Raw genomic sequence first — 25,500 nt, 5'->3', positions numbered from 1 at the left:
CATGGGCAACCCCCACATAATCATCTCAGTGATCTACTTAGAAGGGAAATCTTACCACATAACTGGTGGACTTAAAACCCTTTAGCAGCTTCCTGCTGCCCACAGATCAGCACTGAAGCTCCTTGACATGACCAGCAAGGTCTGCCACGATCTGCCTACACTTCTCATGCCTGAGCAATCCCAAATTCATATCTCCATCAGCACCATGGTTTTCCTGATCCCTCAGTCTATGTTCATGCTGTTAGTTCCTCCCGGAATATCCTTAGTCCCAAAACTTTTATGTATCTTTTTAAAACGCCACTTCAGGTTTTACTTCTTCCACAAAGACTTCTCAGACGTGTGTTTTCCCATCTCCACAAAATACATATATATCTCCATCCTGCAGTGACGATTTATCTATTTATGCCTCCTTCACTATATCAACAAGAGCCTTAAACAGAAGAATATTTCATCCAATCTGTTGGTAAATCTGTTTGCTCAACCTTCAAATACAATACCAATTCACCTGATGGTTACTCCTGGTATCACCCTAGTACAAGACTCCATTTTCCCCCTAGCTTACCATAACAGTTGTCTTACTTATACTCTTGCAACATCACAACCAGGGATCCTTTTTATACTGAGCTCAGATGATGTTAGTCCTTTCCTAAAAATCCTTATTACTGCACCCCCACTTCACACGTGGTAAAAGCTCAAATCTTCATAGTGCCCTCTAAAACCCTGCCTGTTGTCAAGACCCTCCCCTCGCCACCTCCACCATCAGCTCTTTGATCTCTACTATATTCTCGCTCCAGCGCACTGGTCTCTGCTGTGTGCTCAGTTATGTCCAACTCTTTGCCACCCCATGGACTGTAGCCCGCCAGGCTCCTCTGCCCATGAGGATTCTCCAGGCAGGAATACTGGAGTGGGTTGCCATTTCCTTCTCAATGGGGTCTTCCCAACCCAGAGATTGAACCCAGGTCTCCTGCATCGCAGGCGGGTTCTTTACCGTCTGAGTCACCAGGCAAGCTCAAACATGTCAGATGTATTTTCTTAAGACTTTGCATCAGCTCTTACTTCTCCACAGACATTCTTCTCCCAGGCACTTGCAAGATTAACTGATGTCTGCTTCTCAGAGGCATACCCTGACCATCCTATTTAAAGCTAAAAACTCAGACCACCTCCCATCTACTCCTAAACCCTTGTACTGTATTTTATGCTTTCTTTTCTCCATGTATTTATCACCATCTAACACATGGTATAACTTGTTTATTCTGTATGTCTACTGCCTACTGTCATTATTCCTCCTGCTAGAATATAAACTCTATGACACAGGGATCCTTGTCTATATCCTACATGCTTACAATATGATAAGCACCCAATAAATATTTCCCAAGTTAAGAAATAAATTCAGTTTATATCCCTTGGTACTGTATCTGGTACAGAGTAAGGATTCAATAACTGGACACTGAATAAAGCTAAATTTTTTTAAAAGGGCAACTGCCAAGTATACCAAGAAGCCAGTGCCAAAATTACCTTTCTATTTATAGCAGCTTTTACACTTAACCTTTGCTCAAAGTTCACTTTGACTAAGTTAAAGATATATAATACATAGGAACTCTTCCCCATCTCTACCAGAGAAGATATATCCTCTCAAACCAGTCTGTGTGGGGAACTCCCAATATCATTCTCCATCCTAATTGGATACCTGTCAGCCATTCCACCTCTGAAAAGCTCCATTTTTAAAATAGCACATGATACTCAAATACACTCTATTGTGCACTTTTGCACACTTCGTCTTTACTGTCTTTTGTATATAACTCCCAGACACTGTGTTCTCAGAAGACAGGAATATGTTGATGATGTCTTTTATTCCACCCTCTCATTTTTAAAGTAACGTCTTTCATGAATGGACATATCATATTTTTGATAATAGACAACAGCAGCATCCAAATATTAATTCTATTAATACCTAGCTTCATGTTATATTATTATATACCCTTTTTGTCCATTCTTCTAATAACACACAAAAAAATTACAAAGCTCCATTTAAAGACAGGTCTACAAACTGATGAGCTGCTTCTAATGTTTTACCATATCACAACTTACAATAAAAGATTAAAAACCAGCTATTGTTCAATTTGAAACAGGTTATAAAATGTTCCATAATCAAACAATCTACATCACATATACTGATACTCTGTATATATACTACAAGGTGTTACAGCTAAAACACATAGAAGGGACCAATTAGAACAACTAGGTAATTATTTTACTACAACAACCCTTGATATACTATAACACAGTAACCCCCACTTAAGAAGGCAAACCCTCTCAGCCACAGGAGCCAGGGGAACACTGAAAACAGTAAGGCCTTCTTTTTCAACAATGTAGGGAAAAATTTACAAACACAAGAGACAATGTAAGAATGAATGGATGAATGACTGAATGAATAAAATACAAATGTATATGTATCTACTCAAAAGCTGGGGTGGTGATTACACACAGGGAAGGAGATGAACAAAAACCAGCATTTCTGAGCACTTGCTTACTCAACAATTCATTGGTCACAAGTATGGTGAGACAATAATTATCTATCAGCTGCATGTTACAAATGAAATAAAAAAAGACTGAGACATGCTAAATAACTTATCAAAGTCACAGAGCAACAAGTAAAGTCTGCCTGTTTGCCAAGTTTCTATACTATCTATACCACTTCAAGCTATGGTAGAATCAACCATCCAAGAAGGGTGGGTTTTAGTTCCCCTTTGTTTGAAAGGTAGATTTACCATAACATATTTTTAAAGCCTATACCATCAAATAGAAAATAAGAAGTTTCTCATTATAGTCCTTTTCCAACTGATAAACACAGAAAGAATGACAATTACAATGTCACTGGGCACAAGTCATCAACTGCTACTAACATCATTAAGAACTACTGATGGATAAACACAAAACCACCTATCAAGCAGTCTTATTATTAAGAAATAAAAGGCTACTTTCAATCCAATTAAGGCTCTATAGTCATATCAATTTATAGGGAGGACAAGAATATATTAAAAGATAACATGGATATATATGCAGCAAAATACAGACTATAGGAAAAACTATGTGGCAAAGATTTGGTTCATAAATAAGTCACAAGAAAAAGAAAAAAACAGATGTGTATATTAAAAAAGACATATAGTATGGATCTGCTTGAGATCTGGATTCAAACAATTATAAAAAATATAGTAGCAGTTATTACATTATGAGATACTGACTGCACAGTATGTATTAAATCTAGAAACTGACCTTTTTTGGCTATTACTTTTATGTTTGTTATTAAAAGAACTATTTTTTTAGGCGTGATAATGGTATTTTGGCAATTTTTCCCCCCCGGCGGTCATGTCCACGACCCCATTTAATACAGCTTCCTCAGAAGGAGGAATCATTACCTTCATTACCTATAATGAAATGAGTTTTCTTTTTGAAGGTTCCAAGTACAAAGCAAAGTGAAAAATACAAATGATACACAGGAGATAGGGAAGAAGGAAAAGAAGGGAAACATAAGAAGGTACATTCTTCTTCTCACTTTGGGAATTTCATTTTTAAGGCATTTTTATCTTTTGAGATACAATATAAGATAGTTATAAATGAAATAAAAAGATATCAAGAAATAGTTTCAAAATAGTAATATGAAGCTGGGGGAAGCGGGCAGGGATATAAACTGGGGTTTGCAAACATTTTTTTTTTTAAAGAGCCAGAGAGTAAATATTAAAATATTTTCAAAAGTTATATATTAATTGGCTTTGCAGGCTACATGATCTCTGTATCAACTCCTTAATTCTGTCACTGCAGCACAAAAGCAATCAGATAATATACAAAGAAATGAGAGTAGCTTTGTGCCAACTTATAAAAACAGGCAGTGAACTGAACTGAGTCCATAGGCTATAGTTTGCCAATCTTGAATCAAGGCCAATGATAAACTGATAATTACCAAAGTTGAGTGATAGATAATTAGTTCAATATGCTCTTTTCTGTATTTTAGAAATTTTCATGAGTTAAAAAAAAGACTAGAACATATTTTCAAGTGTGTTATTGTGTGATCATTGATCCAGTGTGATCACTGATTTATTTCTAACTACATTTAGAATTTCACTAAACACAGATTTCAAATGTATCTCATTGCAGTTACACAATTCATTAATTGATACCTAATAGTTGTAAACGGTCCTTGGCCATAACTAAATTAGTCATCATTTTAGCTTGAAGGCGTCTAGCTCTTTCACACTGTTCGCCTGAAAGAAAAAGCAGAAAAAAATAATTAAAATATCTACATTTACCTACTAATACTGCTTCAAAATAAATTATCATAACAACTAATCTCAAGAGAAGTCATTGTCTTTATAAAGAAATTAAGAAAATATCATTTTCAAATAATATCTTTAAAAAAATCAGTTACAGTTCCTTATGATAGTATCAGACTTAGTGTAGTATTTCATGGATTTCATGGGTTATGAGACATATTTTTTCCCCTACATTTAAAAATCTCTGAAGTTGGGAAGTGTTTTAACACCAGTGCCAACCTACTAATGCCATCAGCCAGACTGCAGTCACAACACAGCTTATCACTGCCTCTGCATGCAAAAATTTGGTTATAGATATTAATGTTTCTATTACAGCTATATCTAAATAAGATCAAGACAACAAATTGAATAAGGTTGAAATTCAAATTCTATGTGATAAGAAGAGAATGTGTTAATAGTTTAACTGACTTTTTTTTCTCTCAGTGGTACAATCGAAAGCATCTTCAATTCAATGAAATATTTTTCTCATAACTAACTCATTTTCTTTGACCTCTTCTATACATTTGACAAAAAATAGTAAATATATTTTGTACATAATTTATAAAGTGATGCTCATAAACTCATGAAAGTCTCCAAGACCCAATCTCCCATGTTTACTTGTTCTGCTCTCTTATATATAGAAGACCAGTAGCTAGAGAAATAGTCAAAATAAAAAGGAGACAGAAAAAATCATGGTAAATATTGAACACATTGTAGTTATTGGAGATTACCTGATATAAATTATAGAATCAGTCAGCCAGATAAAATATCTATTGGGTGGATTGATCCCTAAGGCTAAGATTCTTAGCCCATGTATTATAATTTCTGCTTCTGAATTTATTAGAGCTATGACAGCCAAAGTACTTTACTTATTTAATAGTGTGACATATCACAAATATTCACGTACAGTATTTAAGAATTCAGGTTTTGAAGCCAGACTGCCTGAGTTCAAATCCTGACTCTACCTCTTCATACCTATGAGACCTCAGGCAAGTTATTTAACTTCTTCCCACTTAAGGTTTTTAATCTGAAAAATAAGGATAACAGTAGCAGCTTCAGAGTGTAGGGCTGTGGTGAAATTAAAAGAGATGATAAGTATGAAGCACATAAAATGATGCTTCGGTACACAGTGTGTGCGCAAAAATTGTTTTCTATATATTTAATTATAATATTAGACTCTGATTTTTAATTTGATGTGACAGAAAAGATGAAAAATAACTACTTTCATTTTAAGAGGTCATGTGTAAAAAAAAAAACCAACATTACAGCTCATATTCTAACATGCAGTCAAGCATTACCCACAGTGCAAAAGGGGGATCTGTGGATTAACTACTCCTTCCCTGCCTTGACAGAGAGAAAAGGATGAGGTTTCAAAGACAGGGCTACAAATAAGGTTAAAATATCATGAATCATGGTTCCAAGGAGGACACAAGTAATATACTATTTTTTATCTTACTGCTATAGGCAATCAAGTTTAAGCATATTTGATCATAACTTCATTTTTAGCACAGGTAATAAAGCATTAACTGTTAAGTCTAGAAAGATCAACAGTAACATTTAAAAATCTGTTAAATAATTTTATTTAGATAAACATATCTGAAATCAGGGCAATCATATGAATATAATTTGGGATGCCACTAAATAAATGTAAATACAACCTTACCTTGTCCTGTAACTACGACAGCTATTCCTTTTTCTAGTTCTTCAATACCTTTCTTATACCATTCCACAGCTTGGTCCTTTTGTCCTACTTTAAAATAAAAATAATAATTTGTATAAATCATATGTGTGTCTGTGTGCATGCGCTAAGTTGCTTTAGTCGGGTCTGACTCTGTGTGACCCCATGGACTGTGTAGCCCACCAGCCTGCTCTGTCCATGGGATTCTCCAGGCAAGAATACTGAAGTGACTTGCCATTTCCTTCTGCAGGAGATCTTCCTGAGCAGGAAGATCCGGGAAGATCTGGGTCTCCTGGACTGCAGACAGGTCCTTCACTGTCTGAGCAGCCAGCGAAGCCTGACCTAAGGACACACCAAACGCTCTCGAAAGCACGCTCTTTTCAGGAGACGCACAGAAACAAGGGGGACTGTGATCAAGTAAGCTTGAGAACTGCTACTCTGTGACTTTTTAGTACTTTAGCATCCTAATGAATCAGTGGCTCTGCAAGAGAGGAATACATACATCGATGTTTCTCAGTTTCAGAGCGGAGAGTCTTTTGCTGTTTATTATCTCATGATATTAATGCTTAAAACCACTGTAATAGTGTGTTAGAGAAATAAACTTGACTCCTCAAGATTTTACTTTAGATGAACGGTTTTTAAAATACATACTGTTAGAAAACATAAACATGATTTCAATAATAATGAGAAAAAATAAGCACTGTTTAACTTAACTGTATTCAAATATGATGTAACATGTTCATTGTTGGGCGATCCTTTCAAGAGTTAGTTTTTATTTAACAAATGACAGTATCATGAGAACTGGCATGAAAGGTCGCAAGTGTGGCCATTTAGTAACACATTTCTATTTTCTTTGAAACATGACATTTATTCTTGATTCAAAATTAAGCTCTAAAAGGACCTAAAAATTCAGCATGATCAAAATATGTGTAGAATATTTCTTTAAAGTGGTAACAAGTATATGCAAATTTCATTGGTTTTTAAAATCAATTTCTTGGTCCTTAGAATCTGCAACACCTCATAAGTGGCTAATACAAAGACACAGTAAAGCAAACGTGGAAAACATCCATAAGAACTGCTTTTCGTTTTTCCCAACTCATGTCCCTATTTAATTAAAAACTCCCATGCTATTCTTCAATATAATTTGAAATGTCATCATCAATAAAATATCATGACTCTTGATAACAAAGAACAGATGAAGTCTTACTATAAACGTCACACAATAACTAAGAAATGCTGCTGGGCTTCACTGCTGGCTCAGTGGTGGGGACTCCCTCTGCCAGTTCAGGAGACGCGGGTTTGATCCCTGACCCAGGAAGGTCCCACCTGCTGTGGAGCACTAAGCCTGTGGCCACAGCTACTGAGCCTGCGTTCTAGAGCTCAGAAGCCTCAACAACTGAGCCCAAGTGCTGCAACTACTGAAGCCCAGGCGCCTAAAGCCCGGGCTTCACAAGAGAAGCCTCCGCAGCGAGAAGTCTGCACACCACACCGAGCGGGTGGCCCCCACTCACTGCAGCTAGAGAAAAGCCTGCTCGAGAATGAAGACCCGGTACAGCCATAAATAAATCAAAAATTTTTCAAAAAAAGAAATGCTGTCCCCTTATCGGTGTGTACCTCCGACCACCTTCCTTCGCCACCTCTCAAATAAATCACTAACTAGACTCGGCCCCTTAGGGGACTTTCTCTCTTAGTATGGTGCCATTAGTATTTTACAGTGCCTGATCCAGAATAAGTGCTCCACAAGTACTTGATAATGACACATGAAGAAATTAGTAAGCATTTAAGTCAATTCAAACTATGTAGATGCTTACTTTCCAGTGTTTTGTTAAAAGAATCTGTTTACATTTTTGGTTTTATAATTTAAAAAAGAAGCAAACTACAAAAATCAGTAAATAGCATTTGCATTCTAAGTGGTAGGACTGTTGATAATAATGTCACATTTGCCTTAGAATTTTAAAAACAAAGTGCAATTTAACAGATACAACAGAAGTTCTTCCCTTTGTTGCTCCTCTTCCCATTTCCATGCTCCTTTCCTTCCCAGAAATCAGTGTTATTGAGTGCCTATATTACTTGTACATTTTTTCTATTGTTCCTATTTTATTTCTATCACTTTAATTTAAACATACACATTGTTTCTGAGATCTATGTAGCTATATAGAGATCCAGTTCATTCATTTTGACTTCTGTATAGTATCCTATCCTATAGTTTATTTCCTATGAAAAGATATGTAAGTTTTCAGTTTTCCAATATTTCAAATAATGTTCGAGTAAACAGTCTTGTACTTGTCCCTTTATATACATGTGTCAGTTTCTCTAGAGTATATACACATATGCTTAAGAAGTAGAACTGATGAGTCATAAGTTCATCACATATTCTCCACTAACCGGAAATCAACAAAATGGTTTTTGAAAGTGCTTGTGCCAATTTATATTCCTATTAACAGTGTATGACCGTTCTCACTGGCAACATCTGAACAAAATCTTTTAATAAATTTTACTACATTACACAGAGGCAAGTGATATGACTAATTCTGTACAAATAAACTCACATGCTCAATAATTACTCAATTACCTAATATTCTTTGGTAATAGGAAGTTGATTTACTGCCTTATTTGAATCTCGGATGTCAGTATGATAGTAGAAAATGAAAATGCATAATCTCTTATCTAAAAGCACAAGACCACTGGAGAAAGGAGAGATGTATAAATCAATGGGACAGAAATACAGAAATAGACCCATACAGACATTACTGATCTGACTTTGACAAAGATGACAAGGTAATTCAAAGGAGAAAGAAGAACTTTTTAAAAAAACAACACTGGAATAACAGGTATCTATAAGCAAAAAAACTTCACATGACATACAAAAATTAACTTAAAATGGGTTATAGACCTAAATGTAAAACCTAAAAATATAAAATTTATAAAAGAAAACAGACAAAATTCTTTGTGATCTTAGCTTTAGGCCAATCACAAACCTTAACAAGAAAAATTGATAAACCAGACTTCATAAAAATTAAAAGCTCCTTCCCTTCAAAAGACAGAGTTGGCAATATAAAGACAAGCCACAAACTGACAGGGAGAAAATATTTGCCAACAATATGTCTCATAAAGGTCTTGTAACAGAATATATACAGAACTCTTACAATGATATTTTAAAATCATTAAAAAATAGTGTGCAAAAGATCAAAACATACACTTTACCAAAGAAGAGAGCACACAAAATGATGTTCAACATCATTAGCTATTAGGGAACTACAAAACTACAAGATTTCAATTTTGAATGGAAAAAATTACAAGACAAAGTATAATGAATTTCTCATACATTTGCAACGGTGACTATAAAATCAAACAGCCATTTTGGAAGAGTCTGGTAGTTCCTCACAACATTAACATATTCTTACCACATGATCTAGCTCTTCTACATATTTACCCTAACAAATTAAAACATCAAAGACCTGTACATGAATGTTTACCAACTTTATTCATAAAAGCTAAAAACTGGAAAAAACCCAGATGTCCACCATTTCGTGAACAGATTAACAAATTAGGGTACAACCATACACAGAATACTACTCAGCAATAAAAAGGAACAAAATACTGATGCATGTGGGAACAGAGATGAATCTCAAAACATGCTAAGTGAAAAGAGCCTGACACAAGAGGCTACACACCGCATGATGCCACTTACAGGACAAGCTACAGTGACAGAGCAGATTGCTGACGGCCAGTGGCTGAGGGGAGGGCAAAGGGGCCTAGAAAGAGACCCAAGGGGGCTTCTGCGGCGACAAAACATTCCACAGGCTGACTGCAGTGATAGTTTACACAACTGTTTGTCAAAACTCACTGAGCTACACAGATCCCTAAAAAAGGCAAGCTTTACTGTATGTAAATTATACCTCAATAATTAAAAGTGCAATACTCTAACATTTAGATATAAGAACAATTATTCTGAGTTGGATAGTAATACCAGAGCTAAAATTGTGATTACAAGAATAAGATTAGAAAAGAAAAACTAGAAAAGTATTTTAAAAACATCCATTTGAAGGGATCAGAGAGTTTTCAAAACAGTGAACATTACCAAAATTTGGAAGTAGAGATCATTTTAGGCCCATTAGGATGGTTACTTTGAAAATTACCAAAATATGAAAAAGAGAAACGCTAAAGAGCTGAGTCTACCATCCGCTAAAGAGCTGAGTCTACCATCTGGGGCACGTCTCTGCTTTAAGTGAAGTGAAAGTAGCTCAGTCGTATCTGACTCTTTAAGACCCCATGCCTGCTGGGCTTCTCTGTCTAAGGAATTCTCCAGGCAAGAACACTGGAGTGGGTAGTTGTTCCCTTCTCTAGGGGATCTCCCCAACCCAGGGACTGAACCCAAGTCTCCTGCATTGCAGGCAGATTCTTTACCATCTGAGTCACCAGAAAAGCCCAATACTGGAGTGGGTAGCCTATCCCTTTGCCAGATCTTCCAGACCCAGGAATCAAACCAGGGTCTTCCACATTTGCAGGCAGATTCTTTACTAGCTGAGCTACCAGGGAAGCCTGTCATCAATTCTGAATGCGAATGTGACCAGACTCGTGGAACTAAGTTGACAAAAAATGAATTCCAGGGCATGCCCAGGAGAATTAGTGGTAAAGATTCTTAGATTTTGATTGGGCCTTTACATCAGTGAAAAAGGCTAGCTTGCATACAGACTGACACCAACACTCAAATCACTTAAATCCCTTAAGTTAGGGGAATCTACAGCCTATAACCTTCGATAACCACCCTACTGACTAAATTTTTTATATATATTTTTCTTTTTGGACACATCACACAGCTTGTAGGATTTTAGTTCCCCAGCCAGTGACTGAACTCAGGTCCCGGCAGTGAAAGCATCAAGTCCCATCTATGGAACCGCCAGGGAATTCCCCCTTTTGACCAAATCATGGCAGAAAAATAAAAACTTATAGTGATCTCCAGCACACAAAAGGCCTTCAGGATACTTTAGCAGTTCTTGGTTTCCCTTATACATCTCCCTCTCTCCTATATGGGCCCCAATAACATTCAAACTCAACCAACAAGACTACATCAAATCAAGAAAAGAATGGGATGGCAGAAGCTTACAATCAATGGTTGCAGTTGTAGCTGAAACTATTAGCCAATAATCTGAACTACATACACAGTATGGCTCATAATCTAGGAAGTACATAATCTATGAACAACAGTAGCCCAAGGGTCAAATACAGTCAGCTGCCTGTTTTTCTATATAAAGCTTTACTGGATCACACTCCCTATATATGAGTGTTGAATAGTTGTGAAAGCACTTGAAGTATTTACTCAACATTTCAACAAAAACAAAATGAGGGCTTCCCTGGTGGTTCGGTGGTCAAGAGTCCTCCTCCCAATGCAGAGGAGAGGGGTTCAGTCCCCGCTCTGGAAAGATCCTACACCCTGAGGAGAGCTAAGCCCATGCGCCACAAGTACTGAGCCTGTGTTCCAGAGCCCTGGAGCCTCAACAACCGAGCCCAAGTACTGCAACTACTCAAGTCCAAGCACCCAGAGCCCAGGCTCAGCAGCAAGAGAAACCACTGCAATGAGAAGCGCACCCACTCACAACTAGAGAGTGACTCCCGATTGCTGCAACTAGAGAAAGCCCATGTGCAGCAACAAAGACCCAGTGAAGCCATAAATAAGTTCTTAAAAATGAAAGCAAAAATGGGCAAAGAACTTTAATAGACATTTTTCCCAAGAAGATACACAAATGGACAATAAGCACATGAAAAGATGCTCAACATCATAAGTCATTACAGAAATGCAAATCAAAACTATGATGTGATACCACTTCACATTAATTAGCAAGGCCATTATTTTACAAAGTAAACAAACTTTGAAACTAACCAATGTGGAGAAATTAGAAACCCTTGTGCACTGGTGCTGGAAATGTGAAAATGCAAGGCTGCTATGGAAAGCAATTTGGCAGTCCCTCAAAAAATTAAACATAATAATTAACATATGATCTCACAAGCCTACTCCTACATGGATACTCAAAAGCACTGAAAAAGGGGCTCAGAAACTTGTATACCAATATTTATAATATTATTTTTTTAGCTATGCCTTGTAGCATACCAGCTCTTAATTCCCAGACCAGTGATCAAACCCATGCCACCTGCACTGGAAGCATGGAATTTCAGCTGCTAGACCACCAGGGAAGTCCCTAGAGCAGCATTATTAACAATAGATAGAAACAACCCAAATAGCCAGTAGCAGATGCAGGGATAAACAAAACACGGCATACACATACAATGGAATATTATTCAGACTAAAGAAGGAATGAAGTTTGTTACACGCCTCAGCATTGCTTATAGATGCTGAAATGCTATGTGAAGTGTCAGACACAAAAGGACAGATACTATGTGATTCCACTTATATGAGGTACCCAGAACTGGCGAAATCACAGACAGAAAGCAGAACAGAGGCTATCAGGAACTGGGACAAGGGAAGAATAGAGAAGGGGAAATGAGGAGTTATTGTTCAATGGGTACTGAGTTTTGGTTTGGGAGGATGTAAAGCTCTAGAAATGGATAGTGGTAATGGTTGCACAATACCGTGAATGTATTTTTCTTTTTTTTTTTTGGCCACATGGCATGCTGGATCTTAGTTCCTCGACCAAGAATTGAACCATGCGTCCTGTAGTGGAAGCAAGGAGTCTTAACCACTGGACTGCCAGAGTCCCCTGTGAATGTATTTAATGCCACTGATTCCCACACTTTAAATCATTAAAATGGCAAGTTTTGTTATCTATGTTTTACCACAATAAAAAAAATTACTAAATGACCCATCACAGGCAGTTTGCTGACCCCTTGTACACAGCAATGAAAATGAGTAATTACTGCCAAAAGTAACCTCAAAGATTAATTGGACAAGCATGAAGTGAAGTGAAAGTCGCTTAGTAGTGTCTGACTCTTTGCAACCCCATGGACTGTAGTCCACCAGGCTCTTCTGTCCATGGAATTCTCCAGGCAAGAATACAGGAGTGGGTTGCCATGCCCTTCTCCAGGGGGATCCTCCCAACCCAGGGATCAGACCCAGGTCTCCTGCACGGCAGGGAGATTCTTAACCATCTGAGCCCCCAGGGAAGCACCCTGACAAGCATAATATTCATACAGCCATACACAAAAAGAATGTCAACTGTATGATTTCATTTATTAAGCTGATTTATGGTGTAAGAAGTTAGGAACCAAAGATACCTTTGTGCAGGGTGTGGAAAGGTGGTGAGCAGAAAGGAGGATGAGAAAGGCAGGCTTCCAGGGCAATATTCTATTTTTTGACCTGGTGAGGTTTCAAACTGCTATGTTCAGCTTAATAATTCATTAAGCAATACACAAAGTGTATACTTCATGTATACTTTAATAAAAGTGTACTTAAAACTGAAAAAAAAAATACAGGATTTTTTTTGTATTTGAAGATTAAGTATTTTGAAATGGAGAGTCCCCACACATTAAGTAAAAAAGGTTACAGATCAGTTTCTAGGCAACATGATTCATTTTCTTCTAATGAATAAATATTTATGTTTATGTAACTAGACAAAGTCAGGAAACTTATCAGTAATCATCTAAGGATAAGACTACAGAAGATTTTCACTTTCTATATTCATGCATTATTTTAATTTTTGATGTGTGTTACTGTACAAGCAACAAAAATACTGATGATATCCATCTTTAAATAAAGATAAGAATACTGGACTAATTTGTGAATTATCTATTGCATCTTTTTCTTCACATGTTAGTAGTACCCAGACTGCCACTGAGAAGATCAAAACAAGAGCAGCTTGGGTAGAGAGGATGTCAGTTTGCAACTAAGTGAGTTAGAAGATAGAGATTTAAGTCCTTGCTCCATCATTTAAGAGCTCTCTGACTTTGGAAAAGTCAGGCAATCTCTCTGAGCTTTAGTCTCCTTACCTAAAAACAAGATGACACTTCTACCTAACTCCGTGTGGCAAAGATCAAATGAAACAGGGCATGGGATAATATCTTAATAAAAGAGATATGTAAAAATTACTTTTGGCATACATAGTAAACCTATTGATAAATATAAATCCTTCTACTGCAGAACTGTATGCACAGTTGTATTGTTGCTCTTAAAGCCCACTGTTTTTACTCATCTATTTAGTCCTTCTTAAGCAACATTCTACAAACAACTCCAGGAAATAAGCATATCCATTTTCCTACACAATTTTCTGCTAGCAGCTTGCAAGTGTCACATTTGAAAGTAACTGGAATCTTTAAAGACCTTACAGTAGATTTTAATGTGTGCTAATCCACAATGAACTAGAGGTCATGAAGCATCAGACTGACAGCTACCAGGTTCATTCTCTCATAGTTCACTATTACAGAAAGGATTCTTTTTATTATTTTAATTCAGCAAAAAGGCCGTATTTGCTTTCATGTTCAAACATCAAGGTTTATGTCTGAAATGAAGGTTTATTTTTTTCCCCACTTAACTGGAAAGGTTTTCAACCCCATGTAAAGAAATCATTACAGTTTTGGACATTTTCTTTAACCTTAAGAATTTCAACTTATTTTCTTTAAAAATCTTTTGTATTTACTATGGATGGGTGGTGGATAATTTTAACTTTTGTGCATTATTGGTATTTTCCAAATTCTCTATCAAGAGCTTGCATTCTGGGCTTCCCAGGTGGTTCAGCAGTGCAAAAACAAAAACAAAAACAAAAATCCATCTGTCAATGCAAGAGACACAGGTTTGATCCTTGATCCGTTGAGATACCGCATGCCTTGGAGCAACTAAACCGCTGTATCGCAACTACTGAGCCTGTGCTTTACAAGCCTGGGAGACACAAAGACTGAGCCCATGTGCTCCAACTATGGAAGCCAGAGCTCACTAGAGCCTGTGCTCTGCAACGAGAGAAGTCACCACAATGAGAAAAGCCCACGCACCACAACTAGAGAGTAGCCCCCCGGACACACTTAGAGAAAAGCCCATGCAGCAATGAAGACCCAGCATAACCAAAAATCAATCAAGCAATCCTAAAAAAAGTATGTATTCGTCTATGAGTACATACATAAGAACAAAAAATTCATTTTATCTCTTTTGTAATAAAAAGCTAGGATACTAAGTGAGGCTAAGAAGAGACTTCCATTTGTTTTTTCTGAATTAAGAGTCATTATTAACAAATATATTTTTATATCACTCTTTAGATAATTTTCCTTCTTCCCCAAATCACATTTAGACTGCTGTTTCCTAAAAGGAGGATAATAAAAACTAGATATCAAGGTTTAACAATGTTCAAGCATAACCTCTAGAGGCTGTAACCTTAAAAGAACTGTAAAATTAATAATAAAAGTAGTTCCTATTTTCTGAGGATCTACTATGCACAAGTACTGAGTATTTCACAAACATTATCTCAGTGTAATAGTAAGTAACTTGCCCAGGATCCTGTACAGTTAGAATTCAAATGTCAATCTGGGTAAGAGGCACTGCAATTTAAAAAGGATGAAATTAGACCCTCAAAGCTGAGAAAACGAAAAGCAGCCCCTGACATCCAGGAGCTAGTACCATCAACCAAGCCTTAGTGTAACAAGGAAATGATCTGACATTACAACTGCGCCTTGGCGTTATACTGAATATAAACAATTTCACAGAACATCAGACAGGTCCACTCTGTAATCATGATGAATGAAGATAAAAACAAGACTACTTTGCAATCATGTCTAAACACACACAAAACATGAACACTGCCCAAGAAACATCAAACATCCTTCTCCTTGGGCTAATGAGTGCCTCTCAACCAACCATAGCTTCATCCTCACTCCAGTCTCCCCTTCTGTATCAAATTTTAAAAACTTGATTACAGAATTATCCACAATTCCTGAAAGCATCCAATCCAGAGCAAAACCCTGCTTCCGTAACTCCTCCTCAAAAATCACTGAGTACAAGCCCAAATTCTGTACAGTCTTTCTAGTTGCCTTTTCCTGAGATAAGGGATGGCTCCCCATGGTGTGTGTTCTCTTGGCTACAATAAGTAATACATCCCACTTTGTAAGCCACAGGTGTGTGTTCTAGTGATCGTTCACTGAAAGGCACTGGCATAATTCACTTAAAAACAACCACAGTCAAGCACAAAATATCTCCACTTCAGCATAAAATATCTGCAAAAGAGCAGAAAAATGTGAATAAGCATAATCTGTCTATGCTATATCTATATAGTTGTAAAACATTTATTAGTCCCAAGAAAACCTCGATTTTGACATTTTTCTTTCCTCATTTACCAGAACAAACTGCTGAGTTTGAGTGTGCTCAAAGATGTTTTATTCTACAGGGTATCGAGCATGAGCAGTTGTTAATTCACAAAGCAAGAGTAAAAAAAAAAAAAGCTAGGTCAGCTTATTAATACCTTCACTGCTATTATATAGGTCAAGAGAGAGGGAAATTAGTAGAAAAACAGAGAATCTATACTTTGCTAGATTGAAAAATCCAACTATTATTGGGTAGAGCACAGAGAATAAGCTAGTGGAAAAAAGGCAAGAAGGGTTAGGAAAGATCCTTCTTTGGTAATTTAATACTTATTTACTGACAACTGTCATCAGGATGAGTAACAATAATCTTAGGAATCTAGTTACCAAGTGAGTTTTACAGGGTGAACTGTATTTTACATTAGGAAGGATATAAACTATCATAAAAAAAAAACAAAAAACCCTAAAAACAGAACAAGGGAGGAAGTTCCTAAGAATGGCTACTTTTTGGTCTTTAGTGCAAATGTCACTCCCTATTCTTCCAGAGAAATATGAAATGTTTATTGCATATTTAATAAAAAGTAATGTTATTCTCTGGGGAAAGTATGATATTATCAGAATGTCAATCCATCAGAATAATTCTTTCCTTGTTCTAATCATTTAAAGCAGAAGTTAGGCACAAAAAAATTGCCTGAAATCAATCCTTTCAAAGTAAAAGAAAATATACCAGATCTCCAGATCTGATACTTCTGATTTCTACTCTCTAGCTTCACCTTCTGAAAATAGATGTGGATAAGCAAATATTTTGTATGTGTTTTAAATAAAGAACAGTGTTGGGCTACATGAAATTATAAAATTATACAGTAGTTTAAAAAAAAAAAAAACCTCTTTTAAATATAAACTGACTAGAAATAAACAGAAAAGGATTTTCTTTAGATAATTTCTATCCTTGTTGACAGATGCGGCTGCAGCCCTGTCTTATCTTGAAATACTGACTCTCTCTCTCTCTCTCTCTCTCTCATAAAACACACTGGGCCCTTGCTGTCTGTCAAGTCCTACATATCTGAGGTAACTGAACCACACCTAGAGAATCAGTGCCACAGTATTACTCAGGAGATTGCAGGCGTGTCTACCTGTCTACCTGAAGAAGCCATGCAAAGCATGTTAGTTCATGTTCTGGTTAATCCAAAGAACCACTATTACAACCTCCTTTTCTTCCCCAAGTATTCCAAGGGGCCCTTGGAATTACACAACAGAGAACTTGCTTAGAATAAAATAAAAGTATGAAATTATGAATCTGTTCACCTAAACTCTGCTCCTAATTCTACTACTGTGCGTTCACTCTTTAAATTCCAATTTCTCCAGATATACAGTGGATATCATAGGTTATCAGTTTTCCAAAGATGTTCAACAATAAATAAAATATCCACAAATCATTTAACTTCTTGGGAAAAAATGAAGGATATATAATATATACGAAAGAATACACACATTTTTTAAAGAATACACACATTTATTAACCACACAAGAAACATCTTAACATATCTCACTGGAGAGGAAGTAATTTTCTCTCAAGTTAACAACTAGAATGCAGAGCTGAGCAAATTAACTGGTATTCAATAAATGCTTTAATGGACAAACTTCACATAATCTTTTATTAGGTGAATAGAATTTGCTGTGCTATTCCGTTCTAATCAAAATAGCATAGTTTTAGATAACCCAGGCCTTTATGAAAGTTCAGCATCACAGTTAAGTATGCCATAAAAAAATAAAATTCAAAATAGTCACCACATAAACAATATTTACATATTACTTTGTTACAATAAGATTTAATTTGGCCTTTATTATTTAAAGGCACCAAATGTGTCAATTACCTAACATCATGACAGTCTGAAATAGCCCACTTCACCTGCTGGACTAAAGTGGCTTTCAGTACATTTATAAACTAAGTCAAGTTACCAAGGGAAAGGGAATGCAGGACACTACTAGCTCCTTCATGGTTCAGGGGCTAACCAGAGAGTCAGGAAACTTGTGAAGACTATCTATTCAATTCATTTCTATTTGTTCATATATATTTTGATGCAGGAGGAAAGAGAGAGAATGAAATTCTCCTGGAATTAAGTTCTGTGTTGTCAAGGATGCCGGAGAGGCAAACAGACCTCAAATGTGAACTCTTGCATCTATGGAATTAAGGTTAAAATATAAAAAATTTCAATATGCTCAAGGGAAAATCTGAGATAAAAGAGAACCACAACAATGTAAAGTCAGTCTTACTTCACTTTCAAAGGAAAATGAATATAACTAATTTGCTTCAGTTTGAACCAATTTCCTTCGGAATATAATGCAGCAGTTGTAGAACTCAAACTAAAGAGTTATCACTGCCTATTCTGATGTCCACTTTAGAAACTAAAATATAAATAAAGCAAAACTTTTGAATAGAAACATTATCTGCTGAAAGAGAGTGAAATATGTGGTACACAGATTGCTGAAAATATTTAAATATTTTAAGAGGACTTAAATATAATAGAGGCATATATGTGATGCCCAAAGATAAATCACCAGCATGAAACCCAAGGTCTGAATTCCACTTCCATCACTTACCCCTCACATGGAACTGACTTCTCTTTAAGAGTCTAGGACCTTTTTTTAAAGCCTAAGTATTCCCTGATCTCTTTTGCTAGCTCCCAACTCCCACCACCCAGTGTTAACAAAATTTCCTGGTGTGTACTGGCATTCTCTTCTCAAATACAACAAATGATCTACCCTCAAATTTATCCCTCTATTCAACTTTTGACCTAGATTAGTAAACTTCAGAGGACTCTATTATAATAAAATAGTGCAATAAAACAGTGCTTCTCTAGAAAGGGATAATGGTACATGCTTCTTCATCCTCCTCAAGTGATCTTGGATCTTCCTTAGAGGTGGTAAATAAAGTAGTTAATAAAAAATTTCCCTCCAAAAACACAGTATTCTTTTCTTAAATGTGCCTCCTTTATTCAACTTTCTGAAACCTCTCTGTCCTTTCACTCCAAACCCATGAATACTTGCCTCCTTCCTCATATCCTACTTCCCAGTCCAAAGCCCCACAAAGGAAATAGATTTCAACGAAACAGAAAATTCTATAAGTTTGTGGAGTTAGCAGTGGAAACACTACAAATGAACTGCAGATTGCTTTTTTTTAATACTAATGAACAATGCAAATGAGTAGTTAGAAGCAAAAGATCTCAGCAAACTGGAGTTAGGGACGAGAGGAGGGATTTTCAAAATGTTAATACTTTCATTTATTATCTTCCACAAAAATTTTTCATTAGCAATCAGCATAGGTTTCAAACGAACTGCTTTAACCTTCTGAACCTCAGTTTGTTCATCTGTAAAATACTGAAACTAACAGTATCTTCACCTCAGAGGGTAATAGTGAGGATTAAACAGGTTACACATGCAAAGCCAAGAAAATAGTGCCTGGCATATAAAAAGACTAAAAAAAAAAAAAAAAAGTTAGTTTAAAAGAATTCTGAAGAATGTGGTACCCTTGCTTTCATCCAGAAAACACAAATCTTTATATTTTACTGTAAAATAGTATGTATACACTAATCCTATTCACTTAATATTTCAATTTAGAAATTCTGAATGGAATATTTGGAATATTCATTTAGATGAGATCAAATCAACCATTAGCAAAAGTTTTATACTAACAGAATTTTATTGGAAATACTTAGAAGTCATTTACTGATAAAAATAACTGTCATGAAACTTAAAAAATAGTGCAAATTCAGCTGTAATCATATGCAGCTGTTCCTTTCAAAATTAAGTCACCATTTGTTCTCTTTTTCTGACACCACAGTACTCTGCTTTCACTAAAAGCCTGTAACAAGGAGCAGCTTCTTCGGTATCAAAACCTTTTGGAAACCTGGCTCAGAGCAAGCCAGTCACTGTTTACAGCGCTAGAAAGGATCTGTGTGGTCACTCTAGGACAACTGTCAGCAGCACGTCTAGATATCTCACAGGGACTCGGGTCATGCAGAAATGTAGGTGTAGGCTAGTATCTGAAACAAAGTCGGCGGCTAGGGTGCCTGAAAGGGGAGAGGTTTTCCACTGAGACTCATAAAGGATGAAGGTCTAACCCCGAGCAAGCGGTCTCGCAGGGCAGATCAGTTCCGGGGGTGCCCGCTGGCTCCGGCAGGAAAGGGACGCAGGTGTTGCCCTCCCTCGAAGACCCCACCGCTTTCTTCCCGGCGCCGCCGCCCCCTCCCGCCAGCTCCCCATTTACCTTTCTCGTCCTCATCGATGCGCAGGGCGACGGAGATGTACTCGAAGGCCTGTTTGTGGAACGCTCGGACGCGCTCGGCCTCCCCGCCTGGCACCGGTGCCGGGGGCGAGGCCGAGGCCGGCGCGGCCCCGGAGCTCCTCTTGGCGGCCATGAGGGCGCGGGAGAAGCGCTGGCAGAGCCACACGAAGAGGAGCCCCAGGTGGAAGGCGACCAGACGCAGCAGCGCGAAGCCTACGAATAGCGGGTAGGAGAAGTAGTACAGGTTCCGCTTATGCGGCGATTGGGGCGGAGGGGCCGGCTTGGGGGCGGGACGGGAGCGGGCCAGGCAGGGGGGCGGAGGCCTGGGAGGCACCGGGCTGCTGGGGCCGCCGGAGCCTTTCTTCTTCCCTCGTCCACCCGGAGAATTCATTCACAGCTCCCACTGCCGCCGCCGCCATAACCCGCCTCCCGCAGACCGACGGCGGCCAAGCGACGGCGGCGGCCACTGGGACGGCAAGGGCCACAGACCCCCGCGCGCCCCCCGATCCCAGGAGCAGTGCACCTCCGCGCGCTGCTCGCCGGCCCCGCCCCTTTCTCCTCACACGTCCGGGAGCACAACCCCTTCTCCTCCTCCGCCGGTCGGTGGCTCCTGCCCCTCCCTCTCTCTGTCCTCTCGGCCGCTCGGTAGCTCAGAGCGGCGGCCGGGAGCGCAAGCGCAGCCCGTCAGACTCTTTCTCCGGCGCGTGCGCGCAAGTCGCCGTCTTTGTTGCCCTGAGCTCCTTGTGCGCGTGTGCGCCGCTCGCCATTCCGTCCGTTCCCCCGCGGAACTACACTTCCCAGTATGCAGTTCGGCCTACTTAGCCCTTGGGGACCCGTAGCTCAATCGATTTCGCTGACCCTGGCAGCTGGATATCAGGGCACCTAGACCGTCAACTCAAGGAAGGGACAGCTGCAGCCTGGGGTCCTTCGACTAGTTCGCAGGACTTGCAATGTCATCGTTTTCTTATATTTATTTCAGCATTTTCTGCCAATCTTCCACAAGGAATGGTTGATCTCAGTTCCACCGCAAAAGTAATGGGTCCAATCTAGTAATTATTACCTGAGAAAATTGAGGTTGTTCAGTTCAGTTCAGTCGCTGAGTCGTGTCCGAACCGCAGCACGCCAGGCCTCCCTGTCCATCACCAACTCCCTGAGTCCACCCAGACCCATCTCCATTGAGTCGGTGATGCCATCCAACCATCTCAGCCTCTGTCCTCCCCTTCTCCTCCTGCCCTCAATCTTTCCCAGCATCAGGGTCTTTTCTTTCTTTTCTTTTTTTTTTTTTCATTTATTTTTATTAGTTGGAGGCTAATCACTTTACAATATTGTAGTGGTTTTTGCCATACATTGACATGAATCAGCCATGGATTTACATGTGTTCCCCATCCTGAACTCCCCTCCCACCTCCCTCTCCATCCCATCCCTCTGGGTCATCCCAATGCACCAGCCGGGAGCACTTGTCTCATGCATCCAACCTGGACTGGCGATCTGTTTCACACTTGATAATATACATGTTTCGATGCTGTTCTCTCACATCATCCCACCCTCGCCTTCTCCCATAGAGTCCAAAAGTCTGTTCTGTACATCTGTGTCTCTTTTTCTGTCTTGCGTACCGGGTTATCGTTCCCATCTTTCTAAATTCCATATATATGTGTTAGAATACTGTATTGGTGTTTATCTTTCTGGCTTACTTCACTCGGTATAATGGGCTCCAGTTTCATCCACCTCATTAGAATGGATTCAAATGTATTCTTTTTAATGGCTGAGTAATATTCCATTGTGTATATGTACCACAGCTTTCTTACCCATTCGTCTGCTGATGGGTGTCTAGGGGTCTTTTCAAATGAGTCAGCTCTTCGATTCAGGTGGCCAAAGTATTGGAGTTTCAGCTTCAAAATCAGTCCTACCCCAACTAATAAAAATAAATGAAAAAAAAAAATCAGTCCTACCAATGAACACCCAGGACTGATCTCCTTTAGGATGGACTGGTTGGATCTCCTTGCATTCCAAGGGACTCTCAAGAGTCTTCTCCAACACCACAGTTCAAAAGCATCAATTCTTCAGTGCTCAGCTTTCTTTATAGTCCAACTCTCACATCCATACATGAACACTGGAAAAACCATAGCCTTACTAGACAGACCTTTGTTGACAAAGTAATGTTTCTGCTTTGTAATATGCTGTCTAGATTGGTCATAACTTTCCTTCCAAGGAGGCTTTTCATTTCAGGGCGCTTGATTTTGGAACCCAGAAAAATAAAGTCAGCCACTGTTTCCACTGTTTCCCCATCTATTTGCCATGAAGTGATGGGATCGGACGCCATGATCTTAGTTTTCTGAATGTTGAGCTTTAAGCCAACTTTTTCATTCTCCTCTTTCACTTTCCTCAAGAGGCTCTTTAGTTCTTTTTCACTTTCTGCAATAAGGATGGTGTCATCTGCATATGTGAGGTTATTGATATTTCTCTCGACAATCTTGATTTCAGCTTGTGCTTCATCCAGCCCAGAATTTCTCATGATGTACTCTGCATATAAGTAATAAGCAGGGTGACAATACACAGCCTTGATGTACTGCTTTCCCGGTTTGGAACTAGTCTGTTGTTCCATGTCCAGTTCTAACTCTTGCTTCCTGACCTGCATACAGGTTTCTCAAGAAGCAGGTCAGGTGGTCTGGTATTCCCATCTGTTGAAGAATTTTCCACAGTTTATTGTTATCCACACAGTCAAAGACTTTGGCATAGTCAATAAAGCAGAAATAGATGTTTTTCTGAAACTCTCTTGCTTTTTCAATGATCCAGCAGATGTTGGTAATTTGATCTCTTGTTCCTCTGCCTTTTCTAAAACCAGCTTGAACATCTGGAAGTTCATGGTTCATGTATTGCTGAAGCCTGGCTTGGAGAATTTTGAGCATTACTTTACTAGCATGTGAGATGAGTGCAATTGTGAGGTAGTTTGAGCATTCTTTGGCATTTCCTTTCTTTGGGATTGGAATGAAAACTGACCTTTTCCAGTCCCGTGGCCACTGCCAAGTTTTCCAAATTTGCTGGCATATTGAGTGCACCACTTTCACAGCATCCTCTTTTAGGATTTGAAATGGCTCAACTGGAATCCCACCACCTCTGCTAGCTTTGTTTGTAGTGATGCTTCCTAAGGCCCACTTGACTTCAGATTCCAGGATGTCTGGCTCTAGGTGAGTGATCACACCATCGTGATTATCTGGGTCATGAAGATCTTTTCTATACAGTTCTTCTGTGTATTCTTGCCACCTCTTCTTAATATCTTCTGCTTCTGTTAGGTCCCTACCATTTCTGTCTTTTATTGAGCCCATATTTGCATGAAATGTTCCCTTGGTATCTCTAATTATCTTGAAGAGATATCTAGTGTTTCCCATTCTATTGTTTTCCTCTAGGGACGCTCAAAACGTCAGGTCACTGAAAGGGGAAATGTTAGTTAATTGGGATGAAATAATTGATTCGAGAAGTTTAATTAAATTGGTACATATTTATGACCAACCTAGACAGCATATTGGGCTTCCCTGGTGGCTGAGATGGTAAAAAGTCTGCCTACAATGTGGGAGACCCAGGTTCGATCCCTGGGTCGGGAAGATCCCCTGAAGAAGGAAATGGCAGCCCATTCCAGTACTCTTGCCTGGAAAATCCCATGGATGGAGGAGCCTAGTAGGCTACAGTTCATAGAGTCACAAAGAGTCAGACACGACTGAGTGACTTCGCTTTCACTTTCAGACAGCATATTAAAAATCAGAGACATTACTTTGCCAACAAAGGTCCCTCTAGTCAAAGCTATAGTTTTTCCAGTAATCATGTATGGATGTGAGAGTTGGACTATAAGAAAAGCTGAGCGCCGAAGAATTGATGCTTTTGAACTGTGGTGTTGAAGAAGACTCTTGAGAGTCACTTGGACAGCAAAGACATCCAACCAGTCCATCCTAAAGGAAATTAGTCCTGAATGTTCATTGGAAGGACTGATGTTGAAGCTGAAATTCCAATACTTTGGCCACCTGATGCAGAGAACTGACTGATTTGAAAAGACCCTGGTGCTGGGAAAGATGGAAGGTGGGAGGAGAAGAGGACAACAGAGGATGAGATGGTTAGATGGCATCACAGGCTCAATGGACATGAGTTTGAGTAAGCTCCGGGAGTTGGTGATGGACAGGGAGGCCTGGCGTGCTGCAGTCTGTGGGGTCGCAAAGAATCGTACATGACTAAGCTACTGAACTGAATTTAACTAGATGTCTAATCTGAGGAATTAATTTCAATAAGGGAATTTTTAGGTTTTGCATAGTAGTCATTCCATACTTTCTCAGGAATCCAGACTGGACTTTTTTTTTCCCTGTTTTTCAAAATCTGCTTGACGTCCCTTCCTTTGGAGAACAACCTCTGCTGCTAGTATTATCCTGAGCAGCAAGCACAGAACCTCACCTCCCAGGTCACAGAGGGGAAACACTAGGGAAGAGCCAGGTTCCCCATACTGTCCTAGGAACTGGAGTCTTGCATGGAGACACACTGAGATAGGAGGTAAGTTAAGAACTGAGTGCTCTAAAGAGCTGCTCTATCAGTTCGTATCATTGAGATGCTCAGAACTACCAGGTTCCTGGGCTGGTCACTTACCTGATAACCTATCTCAAAACTTGTTGAATCTGTTTCTCTGTTTTTCTCTTCTCTTTCTCACACTCCCTTTCTCCTTCCCCTTGTCTCTCTTTTTCTCTCTCCATCTATCACCCTATTTTTTTTTTTTTTGTCTCTTCTCTTTCTCTTTTTACTTGGGTTAGCCATAGTTGTTTCTTGTTGTCCCAAACTAAGGAATCCTGATTGATATAAAGACTTCATTTACAGTTAAAGGTTTACAAATGCTTCCAAGAAACTCCACATTCTGGCCACATCTTTACCTAACTTTTGTGTACCACTACACTCTTACAAATATAGGCTATTGCAAAAATGACCGACTCCCTGTTTTCCTCTTACTACTCCCCACCCCTTTTCCT

The 25,500-nt window shown here is 38.7% G+C and overlaps 1 protein-coding gene across 4 annotated transcripts in view; it reads right to left on the bottom strand.

The window, feature by feature from the left end:
* SPAST (spastin) overlaps nt 1-21,191 on the bottom strand; it is a 52,453-nt gene extending 31,262 nt beyond the window's left edge. For 2 of the 4 annotated variants that reach the window (XM_020882769.2, XM_070476574.1), the window contains exons 1-3: nt 20,486-21,191; nt 5,971-6,054; nt 4,176-4,259 (exon numbers count right to left, since the gene is read on the bottom strand). In XM_020882769.2, coding sequence (XP_020738428.1) covers nt 4,176-4,259; nt 5,971-6,054; nt 20,486-20,894 — 577 coding nt within the window. In that variant the 5' untranslated portion in view covers nt 20,895-21,191. Of the gene's footprint in view, nt 1-4,175; nt 4,260-5,970; nt 6,058-20,485 lie in introns of all 4 variants that reach the window. The other 2 variants (XM_020882770.2, XM_020882767.2) reach the window with 2 other exon arrangements.
* Nucleotides 21,192-25,500: the final 4,309 nt, after the last annotated feature.

Source organism: Odocoileus virginianus, chromosome 2, assembly GCF_023699985.2.
Source record: "Odocoileus virginianus isolate 20LAN1187 ecotype Illinois chromosome 2, Ovbor_1.2, whole genome shotgun sequence".
Classification (NCBI taxonomy): Eukaryota; Metazoa; Chordata; class Mammalia; order Artiodactyla; family Cervidae; genus Odocoileus; species Odocoileus virginianus.
Note: the sequence above shows the minus strand (reverse complement) of the source record. Positions and strands in the feature narration are given on the sequence as shown.